The sequence below is a fragment of the Dipodomys ordii genome, unplaced genomic scaffold (assembly GCF_000151885.1).
Source record: "Dipodomys ordii isolate 6190 unplaced genomic scaffold, Dord_2.0 Scaffold73, whole genome shotgun sequence".
Lineage (NCBI taxonomy): Eukaryota > Metazoa > Chordata > Mammalia > Rodentia > Heteromyidae > Dipodomys > Dipodomys ordii.
The window spans coordinates 10,831,400-10,849,124 of record NW_012267289.1 but is presented as its reverse complement, the minus strand read 5'-3'; the positions used below and the strand labels follow the sequence as shown (position 1 = coordinate 10,849,124).

General features: G+C 35.3%; 1 protein-coding gene across 1 annotated transcript in view; it reads left to right on the top strand.

The window, feature by feature from the left end:
* Positions 1-4,516: 4,516 nt before the first annotated feature.
* Impg2 (interphotoreceptor matrix proteoglycan 2) overlaps positions 4,517-17,725 on the top strand; it is a 101,321-nt gene continuing 88,112 nt past the window's right edge. The window contains exons 1-4 of the mRNA XM_013024096.1: positions 4,517-4,601; positions 4,977-5,252; positions 12,999-13,165; positions 13,900-13,931. Of these exons, the coding sequence (XP_012879550.1) occupies positions 4,517-4,601; positions 4,977-5,252; positions 12,999-13,165; positions 13,900-13,931 (560 nt within the window). The remainder of the gene's footprint in view (positions 4,602-4,976; positions 5,253-12,998; positions 13,166-13,899; positions 13,932-17,725) is intronic.

The following is a 17,725-nucleotide window of genomic DNA, read 5'->3' as shown; positions in this document are numbered from 1 at the left end:
ATTTTAAAAATAGGCTTTCATTCCCAGTGACATATGAACTGTAATATTCTCTATGAACATTCAGTTTCTATGAAAGCATTGAGGGGATTTGGCTTGAACATTTTACCTACATGTGTGGGTATTGTGGGAGTGGGGGTGGTTAGAAATAGTGAAAAGATTGCTATTGACCACAATCAACTTTTGTAGAGGAAAAAGTACTGCTTTAAACATACAACTCTTGGGAAAATTTGCTTCTTTTTTTTTTTAACTCATAGCCAGTCACTTAAATGATCTTGTTTGCATCATCTTTCATTGTACTCCACTTTTTAGTTATATAGAATTGTTCATTCATGTTACAAGTATTTCTCTAGTCTCTCGCAACTGACAGGATCATGTGGAAATTTTATAACTACCAAGAGCTGTTAAAAGATACACTTCTGTGAATTAAAAACCAGCTACTTCTGTCGACTGCACACACCTAGTTCTGTAAAAACAGAATGCATTTCTTTTGAGGACTAAAGTCAGTACACCTATAAAGATTCTTGAAAATATGTTTGGTTTGGAAAAAAATCACGATGAACAACTTTGTATCCTACAAAGTAAATGCATAGAGCATGTATGGTTGTCCCATGAGTGTTAATTTGAACCCCAAGCCATAGGTGATTATGTGGAGTTGATATTATGGGTTTTATGTTCATATTTGGAGGCTTTCATGTTGTACTCTCTTTCTTAGAACATCCTTTTGCTACTTCTTGTGAATTTTATTTTTTTTTCAAAATCTCATTAGCCACCACTTCACACCTACTCAAAGAATAATTACATAGTTACTCATTCTCTAATACATGCTTCTCTAATCATTTTTACTCCCATTATTTGTGTGCATACATTTCCCTGTATTCTATCAGTTCAGCCTAAGTCTGGAAATACTTCCTGTGTTTGGCATGTTGGTATTTAGTAAGCACACAATTATTCCTAACCTATTTGGAATTAGATGTGAATGAAATTCTCTGCTTCTTAAAAGCAGAGCTTAATATTTAATTTAAAATTCTTGTTTTCTTTATATGTACAAAGGAGTTGCCATTCAACAAAAATAGTATATAATAACAATGAATTTAGATCAACATTACCCCTTTCATCATTCTCCCCCCATCCCTCCCAACCCTGATGTTCATTTTTTTTTCTGATTTGGAGACGTTTTTTGATGCAGAACAAGATTCAAGACCATTATATGAGATTTCATGTGCTAATCCTGGTGCTTGAATCTCTGGCCTTGGTGCTATCCCTGTTTTTTGTTCAAAACTTGTGTTCTACCACTTGAGCCAAAGTTCCACTTCTGATTCCTTGGTTGTTAACTGGAGATCTGAGTCTTATGGACTTTTCTTCCTGGGCTGGCTTCAAACCCTGAGCCTCAGATTTCAATCTTCTGAGTAGCTAGGTTTATTTGTGATGCCACCAATACCCAACTTCAAAATATTTCTTTAAACAACTCTTTTAATGAAAACTCAAGAAATATTTTCACTTGAGCTGCACCTCCAGTCCTGTCTGTGCTGGTTGATTGGGGACAAAAGTTAGATCTATCTGCCTGGGCTGGCTCCAGGTCGCAGTCCTCAGATCTCAGCCTCTTGAGTAGTTAGGGTTATAGGTTTGAGCCATTGACACCCAGCTTCACATGCTTGTTTTTTTTTTTTTTTTTTCAGTTGTGGGGCTTGAACTCTGGGCTTGGGTGCTGTCCCTCAACTCTTCAGCTCAAGACTACCACTTGAGCCACAGCTTTACTACCAGTTATCTGGTGGTTTTATTGGAGATAAGAGTCTCATGGACTTTCCTGCCTGGACTGGCTTTGAACCACAATCTTCAGATCTCACCCTCCTGAGTAGCTAGGATTACAGGCATGAGCCACCAGTGCCACCAGTGCCCAGCCATATATATATATATATATATATATATATATATATATATATATATATATATATATAATTTTTATTTTTTTGTTGGTCATGAGGCTTGAACTTTGGGCCTAGGCGCTGTCCCTCAGCTCTTTGGCTCAAAGCTAGCACTCTACCATTTGAGCCACAGTGCCACTTCTGCCTTTTTCTGCTTGTGTCATGCTGGGAACTGAACAGGACCTCCTGCATACAAGGCAAGCACTTTACCACTGAGCCACCCTGCAGCCCCATTTTTTTTTAAAGTAATATAGGTTTCTGAGTTTTTGCAAACCACATTTCTTAGAACATAGCTATGAAGTTCTTAAGTAATGTATAGTTAGGAGGAATTTTTTTTTCTGTTCTGGAACTTGAACAAAAGAGGATTTCAAAGTTTAAAAGTACTTTATTTAGGCTTCATGAACACTTTAGACACGTACACAATGTATTAGTTTTTAAAATATTTTTCGTATTTCTTAATTGTTACAATAATCCCTGCTTCAGGCAGAGATTAATTTCTTTTTCTTTTTTTTTGGGGGGGTGGGGTCCAGTCGTGGGTCCTGAACTACAGGCCTGGGCACTGTCCCTCAGCTCTTCATCTCAGGGCTAGTGCTCTACCACTTGAGCCACAGCGCCACTTCCAGCGCTGAGGAATCGAACCCAGGGCCTCATGCATGCAAGGCAAGCGCTTTAGCGCTGAGCCACCTTCCCAGCCCAGAGATTAATTTCTTGAATGAGAAAAGCATCTCAAAGAGCTTAAGCAGTGGGGTCTTGAGCTGGGTATATGGCTAAGTGACAGAGTAAACACTTGGCTGAAGCCCTTGGTTCAACCCACACATACACAAAACAGATGGTATATTTTGAGAAGTGACTTCATGAATAGGTTCAATGCCCTCCTGAAAGGAGAGTGAAGTGAATTGCTTTGTCTCTTCTGCCAAGTGAGAACACAGAAGGTACAACCTAATAGAAAACTCAGTGAACATTGAAAGGCTGCTGCTAAGATCAGCCTTTAGAACAATAACTATATGTTTTTAAAAAAGAGCTTCAGTGAGTTACTGAAGATGAATACTAAACTTACCACTAAATATTTGAAAGGCAAGGGGAATTTTAGAACACTGTTTTTCAGTCTAAGTACAGAAAATGTTTCCGAATTGCTAAGATATCTAGATTTTATTTTTATCTTTTGATAAATCAGAAAGATTTCTAATTTCTCAGCAATATTTGTCACCAGAAAGTTTTCTCATGTTCTGGATTGTCAAGAAACATTTTTGAAGACTTTAAAATTTTGTTAAGTAACATTTTCAGCTTTTCTCTCTGACTCATACAAATAAAGTTTGACAAATTCCCCAATATTTTGCAAATGCTACATGCTTGTGTTTTTAATGGTCAATTACTTTTGTTAGCTTTTTTAAATAAGTTTTTTATTGTGAAAATACTGAACAGAGGGGTTACAGTTACATGAGCAAGGTAATGAGTACATTTCTTATCAAACATTGTGTTAGCTTTTTATAAGGGCTATTATTATTATTGAGGCTATTGTGAAGAATCTAATTGGCGAACTTTTTCTAAAGCATAATACAACATTACTTTGCTAACAGGGATTGACAAGAGAAATTTGCTATATCTTTTACAAGACACTTTTTCCCCCCCAGAGAACTCCAAATATATGCATAAAATAAAGTATAAATTATTTGATAAACACGTTTGCCTCCACAGGTATTATGACTAATTTCCCGGCTACTAGATTTATCTGATAAAAACAACTGGAGCAAAACAGAGTTTTCTGTCATCCCATTATGGGATGGAAACCCTTTCTTGATTAAGAATTAAAAATTCCTCTTGTCCATAAACACCCTGGGCCTCACATTTGAACCTAAATGAAGGGACAAAGCTTTATACTGTCCTTTATACTTCATGCTTCTGCAGGGCAGGCATTAATCTAAGCAATGGTTGAGGATTCAATTAGTTCATTTGTTAATACTCAGCAGTTTGCTTTACTATTCTGACCCTCCCCTATTTGATACATAAGTAAGAAGACAAAATAACTGGTTTTTACAGTGAACAATTTTTCTAGCATTAAGGGAAATTTACAAGACATCAACTTTATTGAAAAAATGAGTTTTGTTTAGTATACATCTCTGTATGTGATATACCGGTATAGCTATCTGGACATTTTATGCTGGTAAATCTTTGGTCTGGAAAACCCAGAGAACCTGTTAATCTATCAAACTTGACAAATGGATTAAAAACACTTTGGGGGAGAAGAAAACACTGAATTAGAAATGAAACATATTATTTGTAAATGAACTGCTTATTAACAGCAAGAGTGTGTCAGTAAAGAGCTTAGCTTGCTAGATTAAAGAAATTGTCTCTCCCATCTGTTCTAATTAGCTAATCTCTCCTGCTTTCCTATCATGCTGATAATTTCAAGGAAGAAGTGAGAGCTACTTTGAAAGGACATTTTAAAAATTTATAATGGTTTTGGTGTGGTTGTCTGTTCTCAAAAATAAACTTTTAAATGTTGGGCCTTTTGTGTAACAATTTGTTACTGGAAATTTCAAGTCTTTGAATGTTCAGTTAAGATTTTGCCTCTTGTTTCTTTGATTTTGGCCCAAATGATTATGTTTCCTCTCTTTGGGAAGATTTCTCTGCATATTTTGATATTTTTCCTGATAGAAGGCATTGTTACATCCTTAACAGGTATGTTTTTCATCATTTTATGTATCTGTAGCATATTCTCCTAAAATTATTTGACATGATTGCTATGAGAAGTTGCTCAAATATAACTCAATCTTTGATACTGATTTTTATAAATTGTTTAAAAATATGTTCAGTATTTTGCATTTTATCTTTAAATTAATAAATCTGGGTTCAAACCTTACTTTTATTTCTTGTAATGAAATTGGGCATATACGTGATTTAAAAAAATCTTGAATTAAAGGAGTGGGAATTTTGGAGAGATTGAATATTTTATTCCCCTTTTTAGATTTATACTTCTGTCTACACTGTACATTGACTTTTAGATTCAGAGTCTAAATGTGGCCTAATGTCAATTTTTGTTACTTTTATTCTGAGCCTTGCTATGCTTTGACTTTGTAATACAAAACTTTGTATCTTTAGAAGAAAACCAAGAACCCAAGAGTACAATTGCTTTTCTCCTGCCTGAAGAATCTACAGATGCTCTTCTACTTACTGAAAAAAAACAGATTCTAGATCACCGAGAAACTGAGAGACAGTGGTTACTTAGAAGGCACCGGCGATCTATTCTGTTTCCTGACGGAGTAAAAATCTGTCCAAATGAAAGTGTTACAGAAGCTGTTGCAAACCATATGAGGTATTTTAAAGTCCGAGGTAAGCCAATATACAAAACCTGGGTTCCTGATGAAATTTATGGTCCATTTGTTGGGCTGATTATTCTGGTGCCCTGCATCTTGTATGTACATTTTTCTAATTTGGGGAGAGGAAGGGAAATAACAAAATGCTAAAACAAGGATACAGGTTGACCCATTGTAACAATGAGATGTACAAGACACTATGTTGAAAATGAAATTTACAACTTCGGGGCGGGGGAGGAAGGAATTGGGGAGGTGGGGAGGGAAGAGATAGTTGGGGAAAAACAAAGGAGGGGTTAATAATGCTCCATAGGAAATGTACTCATTACTTATGTAACTGTAACCCCTCTGCACAGTATCTTTACAATAAAAAAAGTGTGGCAGGGGGCTGGGAAGGTGGCCCAGTGGTAGAGCGCTTGCCTTGCATGCATGAGGCCCTGGGTTCGATTCCTTAGCACCACATAAGCATTAAAGTCAGAAGTGGCACTGTGGCTCAAGTGTAGAGCACTAACCTTGAGCTGAAGAGCTGAGGGACAGTGCCCAGGCCCAGAATTCAGGCCCCACGACGGGCAAAAAAGAAAAAGAAAAAAAGTGTGGCAATTTAGACAAAATTTTATATTAATGAAGCAAAAAGGACTTGATGAAAATATAGTATTAACATAATTCAGAAAAATGGTACATTAGTGTAGGTAAGTCAATATTACAAGACTTTGTAAGCACTTCAAAAATACGTTTATATGATTGGAAAAATTATAATTTTTAGTCTCTGCACTGCAGTAATTTACCTAAGTGTACTCATAATACATATTTACCAAGGCATACTCACCCGCTGGAATAGTTTATATATATGAAACCATTTCTTCATTTTGTAGTTTGAACATTCCACAGGTTTCTAGGGTTGCTAAAAAAGTTTTTGTGTTTAAAATAATGGTACTTTCTTTTTGTGATCTTGTAAAATTTATTTTTTAAGGTAAAGAATATATATTTATTTTTATTAAATAATTTTTTTCAGATCTACAAATTTCAAGTTATAATATTAAAATTTAAATCCAAACAGCACCCCTATTAGCTAGATTCTGGGTCCACACATATATCACATTGTCAAAAAATATCTACAATGGCTAATATGTTCATAAACTGGTAGAACTTTTTAAAACTCTAACTTTAATGGGCACAAAGCTGAATATATTTTATACTTTCAAGAAAAGAAAAATGGATTATTTTATCCTCAAAGAGTATTGACTAGTAAATTCTATTGCCAAGTAAATATATAAATAAAGAAATAAAATGAGAAAAAAGAAGTAGGCATAATGGATAGTGGGAAATTTGAGTTAGTCTGTGCAGTGAAAGAATGCAGATATTCTGATTATGAATTTATAAATATTATTTAACCCACCCATTCAGTTTTTTTCCCTAGCACAAATTAAAACTATTATTCAATTAAACTTTTCCTTTAAAAACATTTATTTGTAAATGTAAATTGAAGAGAAAAAAGCTATGAAGTATTTTATTCTTTTCCCTCAGGATCAATGTTTAATTAGGAAGGTATTACAATATATTTGATGCTCATGAAGAATTTTAGGTCAAATATATAAAATATAAGCATATTAAAATATAAGCATAAATGAATTGTAGAAAGTACTTCATTATAATATTTGCAATATGTATATAATGTACTTTGATCAAACTCACCCCATCTGTACAAAACTTTCTGAATCCTTTTCTATTTGCCCCTCCTTTTTAACAGTTGTTTGTTGAGTTTTACTGTGTTATTTTTATATACTTCTATAATATTCACCCTTGCCACCTTGTCTTTTCCTCTTGTCTATTGGATCCCTTCTAATGGTCCCTTATTTTATTTTTATGTAGTTATTATAATAGCAACAATAATTATTTTTTAATTTTGAAAGTGTAATTTTTTTATTTAGTAATTTTTCTTAGATAAAAATGGAAATTTGGGGAACAATTGGAAGCATATTTACCATACAGACTTTTTAGCAAGCAGAAACATAAAATCCATTTGTAACATTGCAACAATAATTATTATTATCTTAATTGTACAAAGGGGTCTTGTGATATTTCTAGCATAATATAATGTATGATGATCACATTTACCTATCTATAGTTGCCTTTCTTAGCCACTCTCTCCTTTCCCCTCCTTTTTGGTGAGTTCTATTTGTCTATTTTCATACACATATATAATAATGAACTTTTGTAACATTCAACCTCTATCACTGTTTCCTTTCTCCCTCTGCCAGAATGTTGGTTTTATATTTTTTATAATCATGTCATTATTATTACTTTTTAAAGTATAGATTCCACATACAAGAACAAATGTGTATTATTTGTTTTCCTGAACTTGGATTATCTTTCTTAACATGATGATCTCCAGTTCCATCCATTTTTTTGCAAGTAACATAATTTCATTCTCCTTTATGCCTAAACTATGTGTTCCATATCTTGGCTATAGTAAACAGAGCTGTTTTAGTGGTGTGTGGGTAGGTTATCTCTTTTGTATGTTCCTTTTGATCTATATTCAAGAATGGTATGGCAGGATCATAATGGCTAGACCAATTTTCATTCCTACCAATAGTGTAAGAGTGTTCTTTCCCTTGTCCTACATGCTTAATCAGTATTTTTTTTTTCTTGATGACTTCCATTCTGACTGGGTAAGATAGAATCTATGTTGTTTTCATTTGCGTTTGGTTTATGTTAAGGATGATGAACATTTCTTCATTTATTAGCCATTTATACTTCTTTTGAGAACTGTCCAGTTCGATTGCGTATTTATTAGTTAAGTTAATTTTTGGGGGGAGGAATATTTGATTATTTGAGCTCTTTATATATTTTATATGTTAACTTTTTGTACAATAAATAGCTTGTAAAGATTTTTTTTCATGTTCTGTGGATCGTCTCTGAAAAATGGTTATTATAAAAGTGATATACAGAGGGATTATAGTTACAATTCAAGTAAAGAGTATAATTCTTTTTGGATAATGTCATCGCTTCCCTCACACTCTCCCAGGGCTATTACTTGATTCTAAAAGTTGTTTACTTTCAAGTGCAGAAGACTTTTCATTTGATATTATCCCATGTGCTAATTCTTACCCTTATTTGTTGTTATTAGAGTCTATTAAGAAAATTGTTGCTTATTCTTTTATCTTCTAGTATTTTTCCTTTGCTTTTATACTATAATTTTAAATTTTCAGGTCTTACATTAAGGACTTCAATCCACTTTGATTTTAGTTAAGGGAAAAACACAGGAATCTAGTGTCAGTCTTTTATATATTCAGTTATTCCAAAATTATTGAAGACACTGTTTAAAATGATAGTACTTCTTACAGTGGTATCTGAAGCAACACACTCAAATTTTATTTTATTTTGTTTTAAATTAGGAGTTTTATCCTAAAACTACCCGAGTTATACCACATTCCTTTTTTCTTTTACTTTTGGGAGAGAGTCTCACATTTTTTATTTCCTGAAGTGGCCTGAACTGTTAGCTTCCTGCTAATACTTCCTAAGTAGCTGGGAGGACAAGTATAAACCACCCACCTAGATTTTTATTAGTTGAGATGGGAGTCTCAAAAAGGTTTTGTCTGGTTGTCTTCAACCCATGATCCTCCATTTCCCAAGTAGCTGGGATTACAAATCTGAGACACCACTGTTTGTTTAGTTTGTGTGTGTTTATATGTTTGGGGTGCTGTGGAGATTTAATCCAGTGCTTTACATACATTAGGTAAATGTTCTATCAATAAGCCATGTGCTCTATCACACAACTACATGTCCCCATCTCCAGCATTTAAAAAATAATTATATTATTATTGCAGAGGTGATGTACAGAGGGCTTACAGTTACATAGGTCAGATAATAAGTACATTTCTTTTTGAACTTTTCCCTGGCTCTCTCCCAGTTTTGCCCTCTCCTTTCCACCCACAAGTTGTATAGTTCATTTTCAACATACTGTCTAGTGAGTACCACTGCCATATTTGTTTACCCTTTGTCCCCCCTTTTCTGTGCCCCCTTACCCTCTCAAAGACAAATAAACTAATAAACAATACAAAAGGAAAAGATAACAAAAGCAGCAACAACAGCAGCAAAAAGCTCATTTCCATTTCTTGGAGTCATTTTGAAAGATATTACTTTCTATGATCATATGCACATAGTTATTGAGTCTTTGTGAGCTGCTCCTGTGAAGATATTTCTTTAGTCTTACTGTATGACTGTCTAGAGACTTGTATAGCTTATCATGTACCTGTGTATATGTGTGTGTATTTACTATCCAGTGTGTTTATTTGTAGGTTTGTAGACACATTCTAGTTACCACAGATGAAGGAAACCATGCAACCTATGTTTCTTTAGGTCTGGCTTATTTTACTGGCTTCCAAGTCTTTCCATTTCCTTATGAATGATACAGTATCATTCTTTCTGATGGACAAGTAGAATTCCATTGTGTATATCACCATATTTTCTTGATCTGTTTCTCCATTGAGTAGCATCTGGATTGATTCCATATCTTGACTATGGTAAACAATGCTGCAAGTGTACATGGTTTTTCACTTCCAGAATTTTGAGTAGGAGATATACAACCTGTAATAACATGAAACTCTTGTAGCACTTCACAGTTTGCAAAAATGCTTCCCCAGATAAAGTTTGTAAGGCAGTAATTATTCATTCCTTTGAAAAGGAGTAAAGTACATTAAAGCTTTGAATATCTATGTAATTTACCAATACTTATTGCGTTAATATGTGGTAAAACTAGGGTTAGAATTTAGATCTTCAGACTCTATAAGTCCAGAGACTTCTCTTTAGAAGGGTGCTAATGAATATTAAATCTTCTTGTAATGGCAAATTAATTATTCTCTTGGGTCTATTACATTTTCTTTTTTGCTTATCACTTCCCTTCTCTTCTCATTGGTCTGTCTTTTACTTGTCATGTCATGTCCATCTGAAATGGATTGTAACACATTCTGTGCTATATAAAATGGGCAGACATTGTTTAGAAGCTTTTAAGAACTGATGGTTTTGGAAAATAGCAAAGTAGATTGAATTAGTTTTATCTTAATGAAGCAGTTTATTCCTCTTGAATAGCATTTTTCTTTTTTAATTTTCACATATTATTTCTAAAATTAATAGACTTTATTTTTAGATAGTTCTAGGCTTAGATAAAAGCCTAAAATTTTAGCCGAATATCCAGAGTGCTACCATATACTCCTCAAATTCTCTAGTGTGAGGGAAAAGGATGAATTCAAAAAGGTAGGGAGAATGAAAGTGGACAAAGATACCAACTTCAACAGAACAGATCAACTGTAATGGAAAGTTGAAGAGGGACACCAAGGTGACCTGAGGAGAGTTAGGGGACAGGAGGCATGACATCATGAAAGCTGGGGTGGAGGGACTTAGGACTCAGGTGCATGACACCTAAGTGGTAGAAGTGGTAATTGGGCTTTCATATTTAGATTAAGATTCCTGGCTGGAGAATAGGCTGGGGAATTACAGGAAAGTCCCCTAGATGAAGGTGTGGTGGTCAGTGGGCCATGCCAGAGGAAATTTCCATCACCCAGCATTAACATATTAATATAAAATTTATATTAGTATTATTATATTAATATAGCATGTTTTTCACAGTTAATGTACCAGCATTTACAGATTATTACCTAAAGTTCATCATATACATTAGGGTCCATTGTGATGCACATTTGTTGTATTTGTTTAAGCAAATGTATATCTATATCTATCTCTATCTATATCTATCTATCTATCTATCTATCTATACCATGATAATGTAAAATTGTAATTCCATTGTTATAAAAGTCCTCTGTGTTCCACTTACTTATCTGCTCCTCTCTCTAATTTCTGGTAACTACTGATCTTTTTATTATCTCCATAGTTTTCTCTTTCCCAGCTGTCACTAGGATCATACCATATGTAGCCATTTCAGATTGGCTTCTTTACTTTGCAATATGCATTTGAGTTTATCCATGCTTTTCATGGCTTGAACACTCATTTCTTCTTTCTTCTTTTTCTCTGTCCCTCCCTCAATTCCTCCTTCCCTACACACATCCCTCCTTCCCTCTCTCCCTTCCTTCCTTCCTTCCTTTTCTCCCTCTCCTCTCCCCCTCTCTTTCTTTCACTTGCTTGCATCCTCATTGAATAACACTCTGTTATATAGGCTTGCCAGAATTAATTTATTCATTCATCTATCAAAGAACATCTTCCTCACCACCCAGTTTTGGCAATTATAAATAAGGCTACTTTCAACATGTGTGTATAAATATTTTTGTGGGTATAGGTTTTCAGTCCATTTCATTAAATACTAAGGAGCACAATTACTAATATGTATAAAAGGACTAATCTTCATTTTGTGTTTTTAGATAAGAGATTTAGTAGCCTAAGAATGGTAACTCCAGACAAACATCTTCTTTCTAAGTTTATGAAGTACATTCAACTTCCTATAAACTTTGAGGAGTTCCAGATACTCTGTTTGAAATTAAAAATAAGTGATAAAATTTCAAAGGAGTACAGTGACAACAGAGGATATACCATAGGGGAAAGAACATACAAAGGAAACAACAACGACAAAAAATAAAATCACATGGTACATTTAAAACAATAACAATAAAGACAGACCTCTTGTGGCCATATCTTGGGTTCATTTCACTTACCCTACATCTTGTGTGTGGGTATCGATATATATGTCTAATCTGGGAAGAGGATGGGGAATAACAAAACGCTGAAACAAGGACACAGGATGACTCATTGCAACAAGGATACCCACACACAGTATATTGGAAGCGAACTTTACAACTTTGGGCAGGGGTGGGAGAGTGGGAGGTAGGGGATGGGATGGGGAGGGGAGGAGTGATAGCGGGACAACAACAAGGAAGGGAAGGGGTAACAATGATGGACAAGTAATGTACTCATTGCCTTACTCATGAAACTGTGACCGCTCTGTACAGCATCTTTACAATAAAAGTTTACAAAAAGGGCTTCCTTGAGAAAAAAAAATTCAAAGGGGTGGATGCTATTTCACTTATGCTACTCTATTTTGCCAAAAAATTATTCCAGACATTTTAAAGTTATAGCGCCATTCAGAAAGGTCAAAGAACTGACTTTTAAAGGTACAATTTAAGAAAGACATCTGTAAACATTAAGGAAACTTAAAATCAGTATCTATTCAGAAAACGCCTGGTTAAATACAGTAAACTTAACATCAGCTATACTTTTGCAGAGAATAAACATGGAATTTTTTTTTTCGGTCGTGGGGCTTGAACTCCGGGCCTGGGCGCTGTCCCTCAGCTCTTCAGCTCAAGGCGAGCGCTCTGGTTTTCTGGTGGTTTATTGGAGATAGGAGTCTCACAGTCTTTCCTGCCCGGGCTGGCTTTGAACCCTGATCCTCAGATCTCAGCCTCCTGAGTAGCTAGGATTACAGGCGTGAGCCACCAGCGCCAGGCTCATGGAATTTTTTTTTAAGAGATGAGGACCAAACTCCAGCTTATTAAGAAATGACTAAATCCCCTTTTAAAGGAAAAGAATGAAGCATACAACAAATTATCTTTAGAACTGAAAGGACTTACAGACATACAGAGAACTTTAACTGAGTACCACTCTCATATACCTCCAGAAAAGACACTGTGGGTGAGAGTCTCTTATGGAAATCTGAATGATTGTTCCATTCATTGTGAGACTCACACCCCGTCCCCCGACCTCCAGGCTATGTTACGCCAGGCTAGTTTTCCCTAAAAACATTTCTCTGTCCCTTTTCCAGTATGCCAGGAAGCTGTCTGGGAAGCATTCAGGACTTTTTGGGATCGACTTCCTGAGCGTGAGGAATATCGTTACTGGATGGATTTGTGTGAGGATGGAATTACAAGTATATTTGAAATGGGTACCAATTTTAGTCAGTCAGTGGAACACAGAAGCTTACTCATGAAGGTAAGTGTTATGAGGAGGAAAGGAATCATGTGTTGTAGTAGCATGCACACATCGCTAAGACTAAATGAAGAAAGATGTGTGTGCATACACACACACACACACACACACACACTTGGGTTAATCCATTTGGAACTAGAAGTAGGAAACAGGCATTTGAAACTAGACCTTCTGAGTTGGAAGTCTGTTCTTTACGTCACGTTGATCTTAAAACTGCAATTTAGAAGAAACTTAGGAAAATTTGTTTTGGAATTCCGAGTTGAAAAAAAAATCCAATTACTGATATGATTTGTCTTTTGTCTGAATTTTAGAGAAACAGATTTATTGGCTATTTTATATTCATGTATATAGTGTTACAGGATGTCAGTTTATTACATCACAAAATTCTTTGATTCTGAGTTTATAGCATATAAATGTAAAACTCTACCAGTTTCCAACTTTAGACCTTTATCAAATGACTAGCAAGTAAACTCTGTTAATTTGTACCTATTCTGAGACACTCAGCAACTGTGGGACACATAGAAACACTGAATGTTGAGAAATGCCCACAGACACAAAACCAAGTTGGCATTAATAGTATCTGCATTTATTATTTGTATGTCACAGAAAACTGTATCACAAAAACTGTGACATACAGTCTATCATGTTAGAACATTAGTGTTCTCTGTAGAATAAGTTTTATTCACTGCTTCACAACTGTTACCAATTGAGTTATTTTTATATTTGTTTTTTCTTAGAAACTGACTTATACAGAGGAAACTATAAGCAGGTAACTATGTTGTTATTTTTCCCCTAAATTTGCCTTTGACAATAGAGATGTATTGTACTAGTCTGAGACTCACCCTTTTTGATGGTTCCTTTTCTGTTTTCCTTCCAGTTCTTGCAAGGACCAGACCTGTGGGTAAGTACCAACAGTTCTTACTCCTCTTGCCTCCATCTTCTTTGTCAGAACACTGCTATACCCACTGCTTGCTTACTGTCTGACTTACCAGGTGACAGACTTGTTCCTCTCTCCAATAAGAAAAAAAATTGATAGTTTTTATGGAATTATCTACTGCTATTGAAAATTAAAATCTAATGATGATATTGTTTAGAAATGGCATACTATAGTAGAAGAGAATCTGTCAAATAATGGGTGATGATGTGGATCACTTTCATAAACTACGATTATGGTCTTGAAATGAAGGAATAGTATGTACGACCTTGATGAAGCCACATTATGACTTGGGAATCATATGAATCTAGGAATCAAATTGTTTTCAGTACTTAAACAGTAGTAGGACAAGGAATATAAACGGTAGTACTATTGAGGTAAAAGATTTTACATTCTGTCAGTTATCAGAATATCAAGATTATGCCAGCGTGTAGATTATTACATAGGAAAGCACTGAGTAGGTTGAAAAATCAAGTGATTGAGTCAGTTTCTAGAGATCCAGCCTGAAGAGCAGAGTCAAGGTAAAGGCATAATTTAGAATTCATACAGGAAGTAATGTATCTGTATAATTTTAGTCATTCCATGTATTCTGTGTGGTGTTAGTCATTCATTCAATTCGTGATATCATCAAATCTATGCTGTGGCTTGAGATTTTGTAAATCGGGGTCAATTGTATGGCTTCTTCACTACTGAGAGGGAGAGTTTAAAGGTCTTTTGTGATTGACAATGTAACAATTAGTAAACTAAATACATTGTAGAGTCCTATCAGCCCCCTAAATTTTCACACTTATATGAAAACTATGATGAAGAGTTCTCTGTTGGTCAGGATATGACAGATTTGAATACAGGTTTGAAATGATGGGAGCGGGGCTTGGAGGAAATAAGCTATTCCTAAAATCCTCATGATAGTAGTATCAGGGTTCCCTGGGATGCTTACCCTTTTTTTAAGTGATTAGAAGAATTCAAGAACTGTAAAGCATGGGGGCTGGGAAGGGTCCATTGTGATTCTATCAGGTATTACGATGGAGTATTCTGGGTCTGAGGGGTTCTACTTTGAGACTTGTCTTTAGACATTGGTGTCAGTAACATTAGGTTAGTGAATTTGTTGGACTGCTTGGTATTGGCCTCACCATATTTGTTTATAAACAAAAGTTGACACTCATTAAGGAAGTTTTAGGCCCGTAGCTTAAAGTATTTGCTGTAATGTGTCCTCCAAAAATTGACTTAGCAGATGTTTAAGTAATTTTTATGGCCACTACCATCTAAACATTAGAAGTCACCACTATTCTACTCTGTTCTTCTTAGGTTGACATCCATTACTACTACTTTTCTGTACATTAAATTGCTTCTTCTATGTGAACTATAGCCTACTTAATGATGCATGATTTTGGTAAATACTGCTTTATTCCAATTTTAAGCTTCTCTATCATTTGCCAAGACTCTTCACCTCACCTCCCATCTTGCGCTTGGAAACCTCTGCCTGTAATTGTTTCCTTTTCCCAAGTCTTCAATATCTCTTTTATTAACTCCTTCTCATTAGTAAACATGTCCAAGTTCTTTTCTTTTGTAAAAAAGTTTGTTGTACAGAGGGGTACAGATACATAAGTCAAGTAATGAATACCTTTCTTTTTGAACAGTGTCACCTCCTCCCTCATTTTCTCCCAGTTTTTCCCCTCCTCACCCCTGTCTCCCACAAGTTGTATAGTCCCATTTCCAATACAGTGTCTAGTATCCCATCCCTGCTGAATTGGTTAACCCTGTGTCCCATTGTACTCAAATCTTTTCTATGAGGAGTCTGTTCCAGCTCTTTTCTCCATCATTGCCAAACAACCTTTATTTCCTTTTAGCACTAGCCCCTGCTTGAATATCCTGCTATTTGCTTTTTTTCTGTCATATTCTCAACAAGTGCAAAGTGCATATGGGTCAAAAAACATGTTATTAAATGTCTGAGTCTGTTCGTTATCAGGTCTCTGGTCATATTTTCATGTAAGGTTTGTTTGTTTTTTGGGATTTTCTTCATGATTCCCTAATTAACTTACATTTGTAGTTGATGATAATCATCAGGGATAACAAAACCACAGTTTTCAGTACATGTTTTATTCTGGTTGGAATGATACTTTTCTGTATTATTTACTCATATTTGTTTACCATTTAATACTTTTGGTAATTCTTCTGTATATTATTTTATTTAATTTTCCTCAACACTTTTGTGAAATTGGTTAAATAAGGAGGTACTCTTATTTTAAATTAATTAAATATTTCAGATCTAGGCCAAATAAAGTGTTTTTCCAAGTCATATACAATGTTAAAGATACATATGAGACTAGCACCATCTTAAATTCTTTTGCTATTATATGCTGGTTATAATAATGAATTCAAGAGCAAAGTATAGAAAACTATCAAGGCAGCTGGATGCTGGTAGCGTACACTTGGAATCTTAGCTACTCAAGAGGCTGAGATCTGAGGATTGCAGTTCAAAGCCAGCCCAGGCAGAAAAGTTTGTGAGACTCTTATCCCCAGTTAACTACTCCCCAAAAAGCCAAAAGTAGAGTTGTGGCTGAAGAGATAGAGTGCTATCATTGAGCAAAAGAGCCCAGGGATAGCGCTCAGGCCCCAAGTTCAACACCAGGACCTACACTAAAAACAAAAAATAAAAAAACAAAAAACTCATGAAAACAGAAAAAGAAAATTATCAAGGGGAATAGTAATCAATCTGAGTATGAACCATTGTTTGGCTTGTTTTACAATTTTTAAAACTCTTGGGTCCTTGTGTGTGCTAAGCACATATTCTACCACTAAACTATAGCATAAATCTGCATTGTTTCCAAACTTACGTTCCATGTGACTAGGAGCATATTTTTTCACTTCCCTACCTGATTTCCACTGACTTGATTAGGTAATGACAGTGAAGAATGAATAATAGGCTGTATGAACTGAGAAGGGTGTTGTATTATATTAAAGATCTTAGCGAAACAACTTTAAGTTTGTAGTTTGGCCTAGAAATGAAGAAGAATTTCCTCCTCTAAGCTCAATATACCTCTGTGTTCTAGTGCTATGGTGAGTGACATTTTAAGGGATCCCTATAGGAGGTTTAACAAATAAGAATGTATGAAAGAATTCGTGTTGTTCAGTGTCCTTTATTGCCTTTTGAAAGGAGAATGAGTAGGAGGGTGAAGGATAAAGTGTTGGAGTGTTAGACAAGCAATTTGAAGCACTGGGTTTCCTAATTACTTTCATTAAGATGTTGTTTATATTCAGTAAGGTAAAAGCTTCTCCTCAAGTTAGCAGACTTCTCTACTTCTTCATGCTTGCTAATTTGATTTTCAGGAACAATCTGACCCATGTTAGATGATGAGGTCTGATTTTGAGGGATAATTTGATTTTGAGGAACAATTTGACCCACCTCAGATGAGGTTTTATTTCTTTCTCATTTCATCCTAACATCCTCCTGTAGTTGCCAGCATCCTGGTCTAGCTGTCATGTTGTGCTTTGGTGTTCCTTTGATTTACTGTGCTTTTTTTGGGGGGGGGTCTAGTTGTGGGGCCTGGGCGCTGTCCCTCAGCTCTTCAGCTCAAGGCTAGCGCTCTACCACTTGAGCCACAGCGCCACTTCCGGCTTTTTTCTTTTTG